We start from the raw sequence: 17,413 nt of genomic DNA, 5'->3' as shown, positions 1-17,413 counted from the left end.
AATCTCAAACTTGCTGAAAAAATGGCGTATTTCTAGATAATTCTTGGAAATTAATGGTGCTATTATTTATGAGTAGCACTTGAAGCAGATGTTGGTAAGGTCCTACCTGTCTCCACTTTGTATTCTTTTTCCTTTACTTTTTGTTATGGAGGTAATATGCTTTAGTTGCCAGAGGGTGGGCCTAATTCACCTGGGATGCAATCTGGTCTCTGATTCTTATTTGATGTATAGTCTCAAGTGGGTCATTTGGGGGGGGGGGTACTGCTCTCACAGCATGCAGAAGTGCCCAGGCCAGGTAATCCAACCCTCGCCACAGCAGAGATCCAAGCCACCAGATCCTTAACCCTCTAGGCCACCAGGGAACTCCTCAAGTGGATCATTTAACCCTCCTTTCCTCATTTTAAAAACGAAGATAGCATTCCCTACCCTGCAAGTCTGATTTGAGGCTGTATATATCTGACACACTGTAAACACTTGATCTGGGTAGGGATTACTACTATTTGCCTTTCCCACCCTCTTCCTTCTACTATTTTTTCTTCCTTTCTTTTTCTTTTCCCTTTCTCCTCTGCCTGTATCATAGTCTTGCCAACGATGTCGGCTGAACTCTCTTGGTGTTATTTTTTAGGTCAAGAATTATATCAATAAAGCAAGGTGTTAGTGTTAGAAAGGGTAAATCGTTATGGAGTGAGAAGAAGGGATGGGATTGGGTAAGAAGGGCAAAGAACAAGACAATACAGTGTGCTCATGGGCGAGAGGAGAAGGTTGTATATAAAAAAGTAACGGTTGGAGTTCCCGTCGTGGCTCAGTGGTTAACGAATCCAACTAGGAACCATGAGGTTGAGGGTCCGAGCCCTGGCCTTGCCAAGTGGGTTAAGGATCCGACATTGCCGTGAGCTGTGGTGTAGGTCACAGATGTGGCTCAGCTCTGGCATGGCTGTGGCTGTGGCGTAGGCCAGCAGCTATAGCTCTGATTGGACCCCTAGCCTGGAAACCTCCATATGCTGCAGATGCAGCCCTAAAAAGACCAAAAAAAAAAAAAAAAGAAAAAAAAAGCAGTAATGGCTGTGGTAAAGATGTAAAGCACAGAGCTAGGCAAAACCCTGGGAGATGCGAAAGATCTAGAGATGTAAACTCCTACACTCCTTGCAGAGATGACGCTTTCTAAAATTCTTTGCCTCAACATAGTATGCGTTGCTGCAAAGATAAGATTCATGAGAGAATTGTTAGTGATATTGGTTTGCTCCTGAGGAATCATAGACTTTAAGTGGTTTAAACTAACTAGAAAATAGATGACTGGATTTCTTCATTAAAAATTTTTTTTTGGGAGTTCCCGTCGTGGCGCAGTGGTTAACGAATCCGACTAGGAACCATGAGGTTGCGGGTTCGGTCCCTGCCCTTGCTCAGTGGGTTAACGATCCGGCGTTGCTGTGAGCTGTGGTGTAGGTTGCAGACGCGGCTCGGATCCCGCGTTGCTGTGGCTCTGGCGTAGGCCGGAGACTACAGCTCCGATTCGACTCCTAGCCTGGGAACTTCCATATGCCGCAGGAGCGGCCCAAGAAATGGCAAAAAGACAAAAAAAAAAAAAATTTTTTTTTCTTTTTATGGCCGCTCCTGCGGCATATGGACATTCCCTGGCCAGGGGTCAAATTGGGGCCGCAATTGCCAGCCTATGGCACAATCACAGCAACACCAGATCCAAGCCAAATCTGTGACCTTCATCGAAGCTTATGGCAATGCTGGATTCTCAACCCACTGAGCAAGGCCAGGGATTTAACCCGAATCCTCATGGATACTAGACAGGTTCTTTTTTTTTTTTTCACTTTTTAGGGCCACACCCACAGCATATGGAGGTTCCCAGGCTAGGGGTCTAATCAGAGCTACAGCTGCCCGCCTGCACCACAGCCACAGCAATGCCAGATCTGAGCTGCTTTCGGGACCTACATCACAGCTCACAGCAACGCCAGATCCTTAACCCACTGATCGAGGCCAGGGATCAAACACGCAATGTCATGGTTCCTAGTCGGATTCGTTTCCGCTGGGCCATGACGGAAACTCCACTATTCAGGTTCTTAACCCGCTAAGCCATAAACGGGAACTCCAACCTTTTTCACTATTATTGTCTTTGTTATGGTGATCTGTGATCAGTGAGGTTTGATGTTTCCATTGTTACTTCAGATGTGGTAGAAACGACAGAACTAGAATTAAAGTGTAGCCCTTAGATGTGACTGAATTGTTGCCATATTGTGATAAAACTTTCATGGATGAGGCGTTGTTTCTTCTGGATGAGCAAAGATAGTGGTTTCTTTTTTTTTTTTTTGTTATTTCTTTTGGGCCGCTTTACTGTTCACAGGATATTTATTTATTTTGTCTTTTTGCTATTTCTTTGGGCTGCTTCCGCGGCATATGGAGATTCCCAGGCTAGGGGTCTAATCGGAGCTGTAGCCACCGGCCTACGCCAGAGCCACAGCAACGCGGGATCCGAGCCACGTCTGCAACCTACACCACAGCTCACGGCAACGCCGGATCCTTAACCCACTGAGCAAGGGCAGGGACCGAACCTGCAATCTCATGGTTCCTAGTCGGATTCGTTAACCACTGCGCCACGACGGGAACTCCGATAGTGGTTTCTTGAGATGGAATCTTCTCCTGCAGAAGATGCTGTAAAGATTGTTGAAATGGCAAGGAAGGATTGAGAGTATTACACAAACTTAGTTGATAAAGCATTAGGGTTGGAGAGGATTGACCCCAATCATGAACGTTCTTTTGAGGGAGTTCCCGTTGTGGCACAGCAGAAACGAATCTGACTAGTGTCCATGAGGATGTGGGTTCAGTCCCTGGCCACTCTCAGTGGGTCAGGGATCCGGGGTTGCCGTGAGCTGTGGTGCAGGTCACAGACGAGTTCAGATCCTATGTTGCTATGGCTGTGGTATAGGCCGGCAGCTGTAGCTCCAATTCAACCCTTAGCCTGGGAACTTCCATATGCTGATGGTGCGGCACTAAAAAGCAAATAAAAGCCCCCCAAAATGTTCAATTGTGAGTAAAATGCTATCAAACAGCATTGTATGCTACGGAGAAACTTTGTGAAAGGAAGAGTCAGTCAATGCAGTCAATCGTTGTTTTTTTGGGTTTTTTTTTAGGCATGCACCCACAGCATATGGAAGTTCCCAGGCTCCGGGTAGAATCTGAGCTGCAGCTGCTGGCCTACACCACAGCCACAGCGATGTAGGACCCGAGCCGTGTCTTTGAACTACACCACAGCTCACGGCAATGCTGGATCCTTAACCCACTGAGCGAGGTCAGGCATTGAACCTATGTCTGCATGGATACTAGTCAGGTTCATTACCGCTGAGCCATGATGGGAAGTCCCATTGTTGTCTTATTTCAAGATATTGCCACAGCCACCCCAGCCTTCAGTAACCACAATCCTGATCAGTCAGCAGCCATTAACATCCAGGCAAGACCCTCCACCAGCAAAAAGATTACACTTACAGGCTCAGATGATGGCTAGCATTTTTTAGCAGTGAAGTATTCATAAATTAAGATACATCTTTTTATTAGACGTAATGTTATCGCACACTTAATAGACTGCAGTACAGTGTAAACATAATTTTGCTATGTACTGGGAAGCCAAAAATTCGTGTGACTCTTTATTGCAAGATTCTGAAACCAAACTTGCATATTTCTAGGCTATGCCAGTACTTGATAGTAAGAACCATCACTTAACACTGTTTTAAAAGTGGGCAGGAGTTCCCGTCGTGGCGCAGTGGTTAATGAATCCAACTAGGAACCATGAGGTTGCAGGTTCGATTCCTGGCCTTGCTCAGTGGGTTAACGATCCGGCGTTGCCATGAGCTGTGGTGTAGCTTGCAGACGCGGCTGGGATCTCGTGTTGCTGTGGCTCTGGTGTAGGCCGGCGGCTACAGCTCCGATTCGACCCCTAGCCTGGGAATTTCTACGTGCTGCGGGGGCGGCCCTAGAATAGGCAAAAAGAAAAAAAAAAAGTACTTGAACAGAGTTCCTTCTGTGGTGCTGTGGGTTAAGAACCTGACTGTAGGAGTTCCCGTCATGGCGCAGTGGTTAACAAATCCGACTAGGAACCATGAGGTTGCGGGTTCGGTCCCTGCCCTTGCTCAGTGGGTTGATGATCCGGCGTTGCCGTGAGCTGTGGTGTAGGTTGCAGACGCGGCTCGGATCCCGCGTTGCTGTGGCTCTGGTGTAGGCCGGTGGCTACAGCTCTGATTGGACCCCTAGTCTGGGAACCTCCATATGCCGCGGGAGCGGCCCAAGAAATAGCAAAAAGACAAAAAAAAAAAAAAAAAGAACCTGACTGTAGCAGTGCGGGTCACCCATTCGATCCCTGACCAGTTGTAGTGAGTTGAAGTATCTGGTGTTGCTGCAGCTGCAGCTTGTATCTGATCCCTGGCCCAGGAATTCCATATGCTGCCAGGCAGCCAAAAAAGAAAATAAATAAGTAAATAAAAGTGTTTCACAGCCCCCAGGATACAGTTACACTTTTTTTTTTTTTTTTTTTTGCCATGCCCACGGCCTGTGGAAGTTCCTGGGCCAGGGATCGAACCTGCAGCACAGCAGCGATGAGAGCTGCTGCAGTGACAATGTCAAACGCTTAACCCGCTGCACCGCAAGGGAACTCCTACAGTTACATTTTTGAAGAAAACCTTGTTAAAGTGAATGGTGTTCAAACCTGGCAAGATTTTGCTTGAAGCCACAGCTGCTTTGCTTCAAAAGGTTTCCACTGGAGTCAAAGCGACATCTGGTGGCTAGGGGATAAAAGGCTACATTCAGGACCCAGTTGTTCAAGCTGTTAAGGCAGGATGCCCTGGTGACTGGCACATGAGAGCAGCACCTCTGCTTCTGACTGCAGCTGAGCCCGTCTCTGTGTTCCAGGAGACTTCTGTCGGCAAATGCCATAGAGAGAGTGGCGCAATGTAGTGGTGAAGGGCACAGGCGTGCCTGGGGCTGTTAAGTAAAAATAATAACAGCAGCAAGTGATTCAACCTTCCTGTGTCTTTCCTCATCTCTACAGAGGCACCTGCTATAGTTAGTACAATGAAACTTACCGGAGAAACTGCCTTTAAAAATGATTTGGTGGAGTTCCTGTTGTGGTGCAGTGGTTAACGAGTCCGACTAGGAACCATGAGGTTGCGGGTTCAATCCCTGCCTTGCTCAGTGGGTTAAGGATCTGGCATTGCTGTGAGCTGTGGTGTAGGTCGCAGAAGCGGTTCAGATCTGGCGTTGCTGTGGCTGTGGTGTAGGCCAGCGGCTGCAGCGCCGATTGGACCCCTAGCGTGGGAACCTCCTAGAAAAGACAAAAGGACAAATAAATAAATAAATAAAAATGATTTGGGGAGTTCCCATTGTAGCTCAGGGGGTAAGAACCCGACTAGTATCCATGAAAATGCAGGTTCTATCCCTAGTCTCGCCCAGTGGGTTAGGGATCCGGCGTTGCCCTGAAGTGTGGTGTAGGTCACAGACGCACCTCAGGTCTGGTGTGGCTGTGGCTGTAGGCTGGCAGCTGCAGCTCCGATTAGACGCCTAGCCTGGGAACCTCCATGTGCCACAGGTGCGGCCCTAAAAAAGAAAAAAAAAAAAAGACTTGGAAAACAGATGGTGTCTTCTTGAAAAGTTTCATTCTGATAGAATTTTTTTTTACTCTCTTAGGACTTACAAAGTCCATACTCGTTGCCCACATGTGGGCCGATAAATAATTCCACTGGGTGAAGTGAACCAGAAATCTGCAGGAGTGATGGATGCCGGAAGGTCTTGTGGGGTTTTCATCTCTAGAAATAGAGAGAGGAGGAGCGGCGTGAAACAGCCAAGGAGGGGGCCCGGGTGAAGCCAGGCGCGGCTGGGCGGGCTTCGCACTGTGAGCTGCCTCGGTGTCTTTGTCCTCAAAATATCCTAGAAAAGCAGAAGGTCCCGTTAAATGGGGCACTTCTTGGAACAAACACCCTTGGTGGTGAAGAGGTCTTCTAAAGAACTCTTTTTCTTCTGAGCCTTCTCAGCATGTATGGACAGTGTTTGAACCACATCCTACAGAAATAAGGCCACCGTGTCCTGCTTTTCGCAGCATCTTGTGCAAAAGGAGGCTCTTTTGGTTTCTAAGTGAATCTTAGAAAGCAGACGGTATTGGTCAGATTCTCAGGGCATAAGGAGGACAAGAGATAAATCTGGGTCCTGAGCTCCTGGACTGTTGCCTCCATGAGCCCAGCTGCCCTCTCTGAGTCCAAGCCAGTTTCTGTGTGAGTGGCAGGAAGTATTCCTGCAGGAAGAAGAATCCTGGAGCACCAGCTGGAGTTTTGACCACAAATCCCAGAAATATCGTGTGAACTGGATCAGGCCACATCTAGTCTTTGTGTCTGTGGTCTAAGCCAGCTGGGAAGAGGCCAGGTGGCGTCTATGGCCTTTTTCCCCTCTAGTTCTACAGCCATGTCTTGGTCCTCCAAAGTTTGCCAGTTGCATGGTGAGAATAGGAAAGGAAAGATGGAGAAGTCGTCTTGCAGTTCTCTTGTGGCACAGAAGGTTGGGGATCTGGCTTGGGTTGGTGTTGTGGTGTGGGTTCAGTCCCCGGCCCAGGAACTTCCACCTGCCGTGGGCATGACCGAATAAATAAGTAAATGAGAGAGAGTATCTTTCTCTGGAGCTGAGGAAGCTTTGGCAGCTATGCATTCCAGGTCTCCCTTCCTCTGGGACTTGCTCTGCTTCCCATTAGTTTTCTTTATTATTATTATTATTATTATTATTATTAAAGTATAGTTAATTTACAATGTTTCGTCAAGTTCTATTATACAACAAAGTGACCCGTTCACACACATTTCCCTGTGCTGTACAGTAGGATTCCATTGCCCATCCATTCCAAATATAAGAGTTTGCATCCCCCAAACCCCCAAAATGCCCATCCATCCCAATCCCTCCCCTTCCCCCCCTGCCCGGGAACTCCGAGTCTGCTCTTCTTGGCCATGATCTGTTTCTGGTTTTTGTTTGTTTGTTTATTATTTTTAGGTAGGATCATCTGTTCCATATTTTAGATTCCACAAATAAGTGATATCATATGGCATTTGTCTTTTTCTTTCTGGCTTACTTAGTATGAGGGTAGCTAGATCCATCCATGTTGCTGCAAATAGCATTGGTTTGTCTTTCTTATGGCTGAGTAATATTCCATTGTATATATATACCACATCGTCTTAATCCATTCGTCTGTTGATGGACATTTAGGTTGTTTCCATGTCTTGGCTATTGTGAACATAGGGGTGCATGTATCTTTTTCAAAGAAAGATTTGTCCAGATATATGCCCAACAGTAGAATTGCTGGATCATATGGTAGCTATAATATATTATATGGTATATATTATGAGCAAATGTTCCTTATCATTTAAAAGAGTCACCTCTTGGGGGTTCCCTGCTGGCCCAGCTGTTAAGGGCTCAGTGTTGTCACTGCTGTGGCTGCGGTTAATGTTGTGGCTTAGGTTCAGTCCCTGGTCTGGGAACTTCTGTGTGCCACAGGTGAGGCCATATTAATTAATAAAATAAAATTAGATTTGTTTGTTAAAAAAAATTTATCTCTTCTACTCTGACTGCTGAAGCATCCCTGCCAAGAGGTCATCTTGGCCGTCTTTGAATGCTTCCAGTGATGGAGAACTCACTACTGCTTAACTATCAGATAATTTTGACCAAGGGCCCCCAGCAATAATTAGTTCCTATTAAGACCCGACCTCAGATTCCACGGGCACTGGGTCTATCAATCTCATCTTTAGGGTTCTGAAGTTGGACAGCAAACAATTTTGAGTGTTAGTTTTTGGTATTTTTTCCATTTAAAATATTATTTTGGGGGAGTTCCTGTCATGGCACAGTGAAAACGTATCCTACTAGGAACCATGAGGTTGTGGGTTCAATCCCTGGCCTTGCTCAGTGGGTTAAGGGTCTGGCATTGCCGTGAGCTGTGGTGTAGGTTACAGACACGGCTCAGATCCCGCGTTGCTGTAGCTGTGGTATAGGTCAGCAGCTGTAACTCCAGTTGGACCCCTAGCCTGGAAACCTCCATATGCCCTGGGTACAGCCCTAAAAACCAAATAATAAATAAAATATTATTTTGGGGAGCTCCTGTTGTGACTCGGTGGGTACTTATGAAGATACTGGTTCGATCCCTGGCCTTGCTCAGTGGGTTAAATGATCCGGCATTGCCACGAGGTGAGGTATACGTCGCAGAGTCAGCGCGAATCCCACTTTGCTGTGGCTGTGGTGTAGCGCAACAGCCACATCTCTGATTCGACCACTAGCACGGGAATTTCCATATGCCATGTGCGTGGCCCTAAAAAGCACAAAGAATTTTTTTTTATTATTTTTGAGTATCCGAATGGAAAATAATTGGGGGAGGTCTCTGGCAAGAGCCCTCAGGATATTGGAAGATGAAAATAAAGGACTTTGCAGGATGCCATTTTGCGGAAGAATCTATGTAACAAAAGAGCCTGTTTTCAAGGAACCTGATACACTGATGGGGCCAGGGAGGGTGACATGCACACGCAAAGTTAAAGAGCAGACATGGTGCAAGCACTGCTACCCAGTGGGGAAAAGTAGGCCAATGCCAAGTGGAGAGTGATGATGTTGACCGGATCCCCAGGGAATCCCTGGGGAATCCCTGGTGGAGGAGATGGACTTGGTCTGGTTTTGGGAAATGGGGGGGAGGGTAGGCACAGGGGATGGGGACATTTGATGGGGAAGGGAGTGGCAGGGACAGTGAGCATGAGCATCTGGGTGGGTGACAGGTGTTTAAAGAACCTTCTTTCCTTTTGGAGGAGGCTGCCCCCAGGGGAGAGTCATGCCTTGCACCGGTCCCTGGGGGTCTTCTCGAAGAGCCCTGGTGGCCAGTCCCGTGGATTGGCCCATGACAGGTCAGCGTGCCTTGAGCTTGTGGCTGTGTGTTTTGTAAAGATCCCTTTTGCCCGAGAGGTCTGCAAACTGACAGGATTTGGATTTTGTCCTGTGTGAAATGTGGAAAGTAAAAGCCAGGGACTCTTTTGGAATATTCTTTTTTTGTGTTTATTTATTATTTTTTTAAAAACTTTTTTTTTTACTTGCTTCTATATCAAAAGTGAAAAAGCATAGAACTCAACACAATTTTAAGAACGCTGGACCCCACATTTGGGTATCCTCGGGGGTACGTGTGTGGCTGTCATTGTCCAGTGCATAATGAAAAAAGAAAAAAAAAAAGCCAGGAACGAACATTTTTCACTGAAGGGCATGGTGGGATGGTGGGAGTTCTATTAGTTACATTCATTCAACCTCTCTGTGCAATTCTTCAATAAATTGGTCTGCATGCCGTAACCTCCTGCGAGCTGGTTTGCAGAAAGATTATCTAATGGGGGTAGTGGAGCCCAAACTTGCTGTCTCTCTCATTCTCTGTCATTTTCTCTCCCTCTCTCACGTGTCCACTGCTCACACACAGCAGCCGGAAATGACACATTGAAATGAGTCACCAGGGCGGCTGTGAGTCACCCTATGATTGGGGAAAGTTCTGTCCTGCTAGGTCATGTAGCCCCTTGCACGCCTGCTCCTAAATATATTGGAAAGATTGGAAACAACTCTGTCTCCCTTCAACCCTGCCCCTCCATCCCTTTGGTCCCTCAAGTGGGCTGAAGTTGAATAATCCTGGCAGGGGTCCTCCTCCATCAAGTGGAAAAACAAGGAAAAGAGAGGAGCAATGGGGTTCAGGCAGCCACCAGGTGGCAGTGTGGGGCCCCATCACGCTTGCCACCCCACAGGCAAGTGGCCGGGAGTCCTGAGATGCAACCACACAGACCACAAAGGAACACTATGAACAAGTTTAAATAATATGTCTTCTCCATAACCCTCTTTCTCTCTAACAAGCACACAAGGGCAAGGATATGATAAATATTCAAGCACACCCCTGGCATCCCACCCTCCCCACCGGGAGACTAGAGCTGAGATCCAGGCAGACACCTCACGTTTCTTCCTCTATTTCTGCAAAATGAAGTTTGTGGGAAGCAGAAGCCTGCTCCTCCGAGTAAACAAGTCACCTACACTCCAAAATAATACATACACACTGTTTCTGGGGAGGGAGCAGCCAGGGCCAGGTGGGTCGCACACCTTGGAGCTGGCGGGGGGAGGACGGACCTTGCCACCAAAGGGTGTTTCTTGCCTTGGCCTTGGGCCCGCCACCGCCAGCCCTCTCAGCAGTGGCAGACAGTGCAAGAGTGACGGCAACGTGACTGGAACGCAAATCATTTCTACCCAGCACACAGGGGCTCCTGTAAGCCTCGCGGTCCTATCCTGCCAGGGCCACAGTGGGATCCAGTCCGAAGACCCCAATGGGCAGAGCGATGGGCAGAAGCAGCTGTGCGAGTGGTTCTAGGAGTTCTGTGGTCTGTCTGCCAGCCCTTTGGGGAGACGTGCTTCCAAGGTCTCTCCTGGGACCTCCACTGGGGGAGTTTTCTCCAGTGTCCTCTCTCCCCTTCCTGGGGGAGCCTGAGGTCTAAGAGGCAGATTCGAAAGATTTACCATTATGAAAACAAGAGCAAATAGCTTCTTTTTCTCCAGCAAAATGACTTAAAGTGAAAATTCTCTCTGGAGATTCTTCTTCCTGGATATCTCCAGTTCTGTCCCATTCGAGGACTGCTTTTCCGTCCATGGTCAAGGCTCCATCACTTGGCCCATGAAAAGGACCGTTCCTGAGGGCAGAAGAATCAAGGGAGATGAGAATGGGGGTCGGGGTGGGGGATGGCACAGCTCACCCGATTCGGTGTTTATGGAGGACCTTGGAGATAGGGTGATGAGTGGGTGTCTGGAGGCACAGCTGCCCTAGTGACTAAGCTGGGACCGTGGCAGGGATGAAGCACTCCGTCTAGATAGAGGCCTCCCTCCGAGGAGCAGGAGGGGGAGTACAGTTACACTTCCTCGCCTTGTGTCCCCTTCGAGGAACTGAGGGCATCTATCCCTTCCGGACCGGTGCCCAAGCGGAGGAGATAGGGGTGCGGGCGGGGACCCCGGCTCACCTGTGGGGTTGTGCCGCACCACGAACAGGAAGGGCCTGTCCATGATGATCTCCTCGGGGGCCATGCGGGCTGAGACAATAATGGCTGGAAGAGAAAGGACAACGTCTTAGAGCAGAGGGACATTGGCTCTGGGGCCTGGATCGGTCACAGGTGATCCGGTGACACCAGCCCTGGGGAAGGGGAGTTAGGAGGCTGGGCTGTTTCCTGGATGTGAGCCCTAAAAGCCTGGTTTCCTCATGGAAGAGAACTGTCACCTACTCCCTGGCAGGCACGCTTAGCTAAACTTTGCCTTTAGGGCGTGTTGGGAGCAAGTTGCTGTTCTTTCATTGGCTACTCTGAGGGCAAGCTGACACCTCACATTCAGGGGTGCTCAGAGCCAGGGGGGAGGAAATGGGGGTCCAGGAAGAGGGGTGTGGTGTCTAGTGGGGATAGGGTGATGCTCTTGGCACCAGAAGCACTGCTCTGTGAGGAGAGGCCCGGGGGTCCAGGGCAGCAGAGTCTTCCCAGCTCACCCCGGGTCTGGGTGCCAGGCCACGGTCCCTTTGGGGAGCCTGACTCACCCGTAGAGGAGGATGCCACCGTGCCACTCTCATTCACCTCGATCTTCACCTTTTGCAGGGCCTGCGACACGTACAGAAGCTCTTGATCTGAAACAGAGGCGGGTACCGGAGCCCATCAGCCTTGGTTCTCAGGGAAAGCACCTCTGTCCCAAAGGGACCCCGCAGTCGACTGGGAGAAGAAAGTGAAAGGAAAACCTCTCACCTGAAAGACTTGAGAAGTCCGCCTGGTTAGGCCTAAACATATCCGTCATTCCCAAGTTCTCCAGGGGCCTCCTGAGGTCAACTTCACTCTCCAGGGAGAACCTGCAGACGTGGAGCAGGAAACAGCTCAAGCTCAGGCCACCTCTAGCCTCTGTGCCCATCAGGTATCCCCATCCCCGCAGCTGATGGGCTGATGGGAAGGTAGACAGGAGAGGCTTGTTTTTTCAAACCCACTTGCAAGGTCTCCTTGCTGGAGGCTTCTAATAATATTAATGAGCGTTATTCTGCCATCTCCCCACCCCCTCAAACCTATGACTAATTACTTGCCTCAAGTAAGGCAGTAGTTTCAGCACAATGGTTGTCAGTCTGGCTGGGGGAGGGGGGGTGGCGCAAGGGCAAATTCTCTTGCAAGGATGTTTAAACAAAAAAATCTGGTTGGGGAGATTGTGTTTCTGAGAGCTGAGCTGAAGAGGACTCCAGCAGCGAGGCTTTGGGGCGCTGGCTCTGCTTCCCATCAGGACAAGACTAATTACTTTGATTTCGAAAGAGAGAGCGAGAGCGCAAGAGCACGCTAACCAACTAAATTATCCTCTTTTCCTAAGCCTAGCATTATGGCATCTGGAAATTTGGAGGAAGCGTGGTGGGAGTCTTTCCCACAATTCTGGAATTACCCAGCCTTAGCCTCCTGCACCTCTTTGCTTCTGCAGAAGGATTTTAAAAATCTGTTTTGTGGGAAGCCGGCTAGAAGCTGTAGTTCGGGCTGCTTCCTCTGCAGACAGGATTTCTTTTGTCTCCATTGTTTGGATGTTGACTTGAGAAGATGGGGGTGGGAGTGAGGGGCTTTCACACAAGGGTGTAGGCCAGCCGGTCCCCCCCCCCCCCCGCCCCATCATCTCCCTGGCTCTTCCTTTGGTTAGCTTTTGCTGGGTACTCAGAGGGTGGTAAATGTGGGGCACAGTCTAGAAAAGCTTCCCCCTGCCCTCTGGCACAAGAGGGCTGATGAGAGGAATCCTAACCCAATCCAGGCTATAGTGTTTCCCATCAGCCTCCCACACTCATCCCTGCCCTGCAAACACCAGGTTTGGGAAACTCTGTGTGGGGGTGGCACTTGCAGGAAGCCAGAGGGGGTGGTTCGACAGAGGGGGCTTGGCAAGGGGCAGCTTACTTGGGCAGAACCAGGAGGCGGGTGAGTCTGGTCATATTCCCTTTCCACTGGCTGATGAGCTGAGCGTCCAGAATGCTGGTGAGGGTGGAGAGAGGCACCTCTTTTTCGTAGGGGGCGGCAATGAACATGCTCAGAGTGTTGCCGTGGTAGGGCAATTCCAGGATGTCGTAGTAATGGCCGTCGGGGGTGGAAAACTCAGCTGGGGAGACACCAAGATGGCGCGTTGGCAATGGCTCCAGCACTGGCTTTTCAACTCGTCTTCCTGTCCCATCTGCTCTGTCTGGATGCCAGCTCTCCTTCCTGACTTTGGAGGTTCCCCCATCCCACTGGGAATGTTTTTCTTCCCATTTCCCTTCTCTTCTGCCTATTCAGTGTCTTCCGGCCTCTCTGTCTCTTGTTGGCTTTCTTTACCTGCTCAGCCTTCTCCCCAGTGCCCAGCTTCTAATTCATCCAGTCACCATTAACTTAATCTCGGCTTCTATATGGCCCTTCTCCACAAGGCTTTGTGAACCCAGGGTTGTCACACGAGAACCACAGGAAGATGAGAGATGGGATCTAGTGATCAAATGTATGTGAGGGTGTTTCTGAGTTTCGGCTTCATCTTGCACACGCTAAATCTACCTTCTGCTGCTCCATTGACCCCAGTGTCTCCTACCTGGGAAGTCTTTGTCAAGGCTAGGGTGTATTCTAGGGTTTCTCTTCCCTTAGAGGGGACCCCACCAGGGATGCAATAGCCATGGAGCTTGGGGAAGGAGGGCATCTTGCACTTACTGTAGTTGAACTTGTTGGTCTGAGCCATCATGGGCACAGAGACGGTGCTGCCATCGGACTTGTGGAAGAGGCGGTGGTGAGTGCTTTTCTCTGGGAAGGGCATTTTCCACTGGCCGTTGAAGTAGAGGGCATTCACCAGCACCAGGCGCGTCAGCTGGTCCACAGCCCCTTGGCCAAGTAAGTCATTGATCATGCCTATGGGCAAGGGAGGTGGTCAGGAACTAGATAGATTTTTTTTTTTGTCTTTTGTCTTTGTTGTTGTTGTTGTTGTTGCTATTTCTTGGGCCGCTCCCGCGGCATATGGAGGTTCCCAGGCTAGGGGTTGAATCGGAGCTGTAGCCACCGGCCTACGCCAGAGCCACAGCAACGCGGGATCCGAGCCGCGTCTGCAACCTACACCACAGCTCATGGCAACGCCGGATCGTTAACCCACTGAGCAAGGGCAGGGACCGAACCCGCAACCTCATTGTTCCTAGTCAGATTCATTAACCACTGCGCCACGACGGGAACTCCTAGATAGATTTTTAATCCTAGACAGTTCCTTCAGTTTCCCAGTCCTCAGATGGATGGGTGTCAGAAGGGATCCGGTTGCAAGACAGATTGGGTAAGGTGTGGTGTATCACTCTAGCGGCTTGCAACCTGGTCCATCTTCCTAAGTCTCAGAAAACTTTCCAGCTCCCACTTTCTTTCTCCCCCTTCCTTCCTCCCTTCCTTCCTCTCTCTCTCTCTCCCTTTCTTTCTTTCCCTGCACCCATAGCATGCAGACGTTCCTGGGCCAGGGATCAAACACATGCCCCAGCAGTGGCCCAAACCACAGTAGTGGCAATGCCAGATCCTTAACCCACTGCACCACCAGGGAACTCCTCAGTACACTTTCCTGGCCCTGGGATTCTGTCCAAGATCAGACTGGAAACGTTAAGCCTCCCCTTAGTTCCAGGACTCCCTAAGCCTCAGTCCTGAAGGGCTGTGCGCTCCATGTCACGGTTATTGCTGTTCTTATGTCTCACAAGGCTTTTATTATTTTTTATTTTTTTGTCTTTTTGCCTTTTCTAGGGCCACTCCCACAGCATATGGAGGTTCCCAGGCTAGGGGTCGAATTGGAGCTGTAGCCACTGGCCTACACCAGAGCCACAGCAATGCTGGATCCTTAACCCACTGAGCAAGGCCAGGGATCGAACCCGCAACCTCATGTTCCTAGTCGGATTCGTTAACCACTGGGCCACGATGGGAACTCCATCTTACATCTCACAAGGCTTTTGAAGGATGCCTTTAGAGTTGGTTCACGGGAGAGCCAAATTACCGAAAAACACAGTGCTTTTACCTCCTGTCTATGGAGAAGAGGATGCTGGAAGGAGAGGGTGGGGGTACTTGGGACTTGTTTCCAAATCCCCTTTCTCTGCAGGCCCTTGGCACTGGCCTCCTTTCCCTGCCTGCTCACCTTTTGTGTGTCTCTTCACCCAGTCGTTGACGATAAACCTGGCTCTGTCCATCTCTGAAAAGTCCACCTGCTTGACCGTGGTCCGGAACAGCCTGAAGAAGTAGGGCATGAAACCCTGGACCAGCTTCAGATCCCGCTGCACGAAGATGGCATCGGCCGTGCTGATCTCATCTTTGTTCCACGGCCCCATGAGCTCCTTGTACAGTTGACGGAGGGCAGGGGCCATGCCCTTCTCTGGGCCCAAACAGGAAGAAAAGGACACCTTAAGCTCATCTGGAACCCAAGTCTCCCATTGGGTCCGTCTTCCCCCAACCCACATGGATAGGGCTCTTCTGTTGAGGATTTCATTCCAAACCTGAATCTTCCCTGCATCTCCCTCTTTTCCTCAAAAATCTCAGGTCCTGACCCTTTCTTTGGTTTGGACTATTTTTCTCTGTCTTTTAAGTTATAAACCCTAGTTTTTTCTTTTAATAATGATAATAGCGATGGGAGCCATGTCACATGCATAATTCTGGTTAATCCTCACAATAGCCCCGTGTGAGAGGTACTTTTATTGTCCCCATTTTGCAGATGAGGAAACTCAGGTTCAGAGGGGTTAAGTTCACACAGTTCAGGGGTGGGGAGACCGGGCTCTTTTACACCAGATCCACTGGTGACCCGGCCCAAAGCCAAGTGACGGCGGAATGTGGAGGGAAGAAGATGTGGTGGTCCCAGTGACTAAGCTGGGTCAGCCCTTCTGGTGGGTTACGCCCCTGTCCTGGGAGGACTGCTGGAGTGCCCGCCCCCCATTCTGCCCCATCGCTCACCCTCAATCTTGAACTGCATGGCCTCTTGGATCTGCTGCTGGGTGTCTCCCGCCGTGGTCAGCTGCAACATGGCCAGGACGGAGGCCACCCCATAGGGTGAGAAAACCACGTTGCGGTCCTTGGAGGCCTGTACCACCTGCCGAAACACCTTCACTCCAAAGTCTGTGGCCAGGCGGGCTGCCGGAGACTGGTGATGGGAGGAGGCAGAGCCTTCGGCAAAGACAAGGGCCAGGCCCATCGCTAGGCAGGCAAACACCAGCGACATCCGCATCCTAGAGCAAGAGGAAAAGGATCAGATGAGGGAACGGTTCTGGAAGAATGGTGAGTGGGGAGGACTGATGGCACCCCAGCCACGGGCCAGGCTCCCCGCATGTGCCGCTGGCAGGTGATAAGTGAATACAAGGTCCAGGTTCATTAACAAACCTTGATGGGATCAGATCCTAAGCCTTTTCTCCTCTGCCTCAGCTCCAGGGAGACTGTTTTGTTTTGTTTTGTTTTGGTTGCACAGGTGGCATGTGGAAGTTCCTGGGCCAGGGATCAAACCTATGCCATAGCAGTCACCCAAGCCACTGCAGTGACAACGCCAGATCCTTAACCTGCTGTGCCACAGGAGAACTCCCCCAGGGAGACTTACATGCCTTTTTCAAGTGTGGGACTCTTGGAACCCACTGGCACCACCCTCCAGAAAATCTCCTTTCCAGGAGGCTGAAAGGCTGAATTCTAATAACATCTTGCATTCGCATGCTGCGTTTTAATTCCCTTCTAAGGCTTTCATGTTGTTTCATTCAAGTTGGCAGGCATGAAAAACCCCTTCCCGAGGAGGGAAAGGGGTGGGTCTTGGTGGAGAGGGTCAGAGAGTGGAGGCCCTTGTTTCTGGGTGGTGGGATCGTTGGTGGGGCCACCTTCACCACCTCCCCTGTGATCATGCTACGACAGGGTCAACGCAGGGCTGCAGGGGGAACCAGAAAGAGGAACATTGCGGGTCGCGGGCCAGATTCTGCAGAGGGGTGTTCTCCGCTGTAGCCCAAGGTCTGAGATGAAGGAGTGTGCTTTTCTCTTACCTGAAAGTCTCAAGGTGCCTTGTAACTGGCTGGCGACTCGATCCTCTTGCTGCCTCTTGCTGACGGCGATTCCTCTGCGGGCCGGGGGGTGTGGCTCCCTTGACAGTGTTCTTGACTCTGCAGCCAGAAGCAGTTGTGTTCCTGTGCAGACTGCTGCCTCCCTTTATACCCGATGTGGGCCGGAAATAGATTAACTCATGGTTTGGCCCCACCTACTTTCTGGCTCTGGAAGTTGGTCTGAACATCAGCCCAGGGGAGGGGGGGGGCTTGTTGGGACTCACTGAGGCGTGTGTGTGTGTGTGTGTGTGTGTGTGTGTGTGTGTGTGTGTGTGTGTGTGTGTGTGTGTGCGTGCAGCCCTGCGTGTGTACGTGAGGGAGAGGGCT

The 17,413-nt window shown here is 50.1% G+C and overlaps 1 protein-coding gene across 1 annotated transcript; it reads right to left on the bottom strand.

Annotated features, from left to right (window-relative positions):
- Positions 1-9,035: 9,035 nt before the first annotated feature.
- SERPINE1 (serpin family E member 1) lies at positions 9,036-17,174 on the bottom strand. Its single transcript, XM_047779755.1, has 9 exons — positions 17,030-17,174; positions 15,969-16,240; positions 15,163-15,396; positions 13,725-13,919; positions 12,954-13,152; positions 11,790-11,890; positions 11,588-11,674; positions 11,028-11,111; positions 9,036-10,703 (listed from the first exon to the last, which is right to left on the bottom strand). The coding sequence occupies exons 2-9, from the start codon at positions 16,237-16,239 to the stop codon at positions 10,666-10,668; spliced, it is 1,209 nt and encodes a 402-aa protein (XP_047635711.1). The 5' UTR covers position 16,240; positions 17,030-17,174; the 3' UTR covers positions 9,036-10,665.
- Between the last annotated feature and the right edge of the window lie 239 nt (positions 17,175-17,413).

The sequence above is a fragment of the Phacochoerus africanus genome, chromosome 5 (assembly GCF_016906955.1).
Source record: "Phacochoerus africanus isolate WHEZ1 chromosome 5, ROS_Pafr_v1, whole genome shotgun sequence".
NCBI classification, from domain to species: Eukaryota; Metazoa; Chordata; class Mammalia; order Artiodactyla; family Suidae; genus Phacochoerus; species Phacochoerus africanus.
The sequence above is the reverse complement of the archived record's forward strand: the minus strand, read 5'-3'. Positions and strand labels throughout refer to the sequence as shown.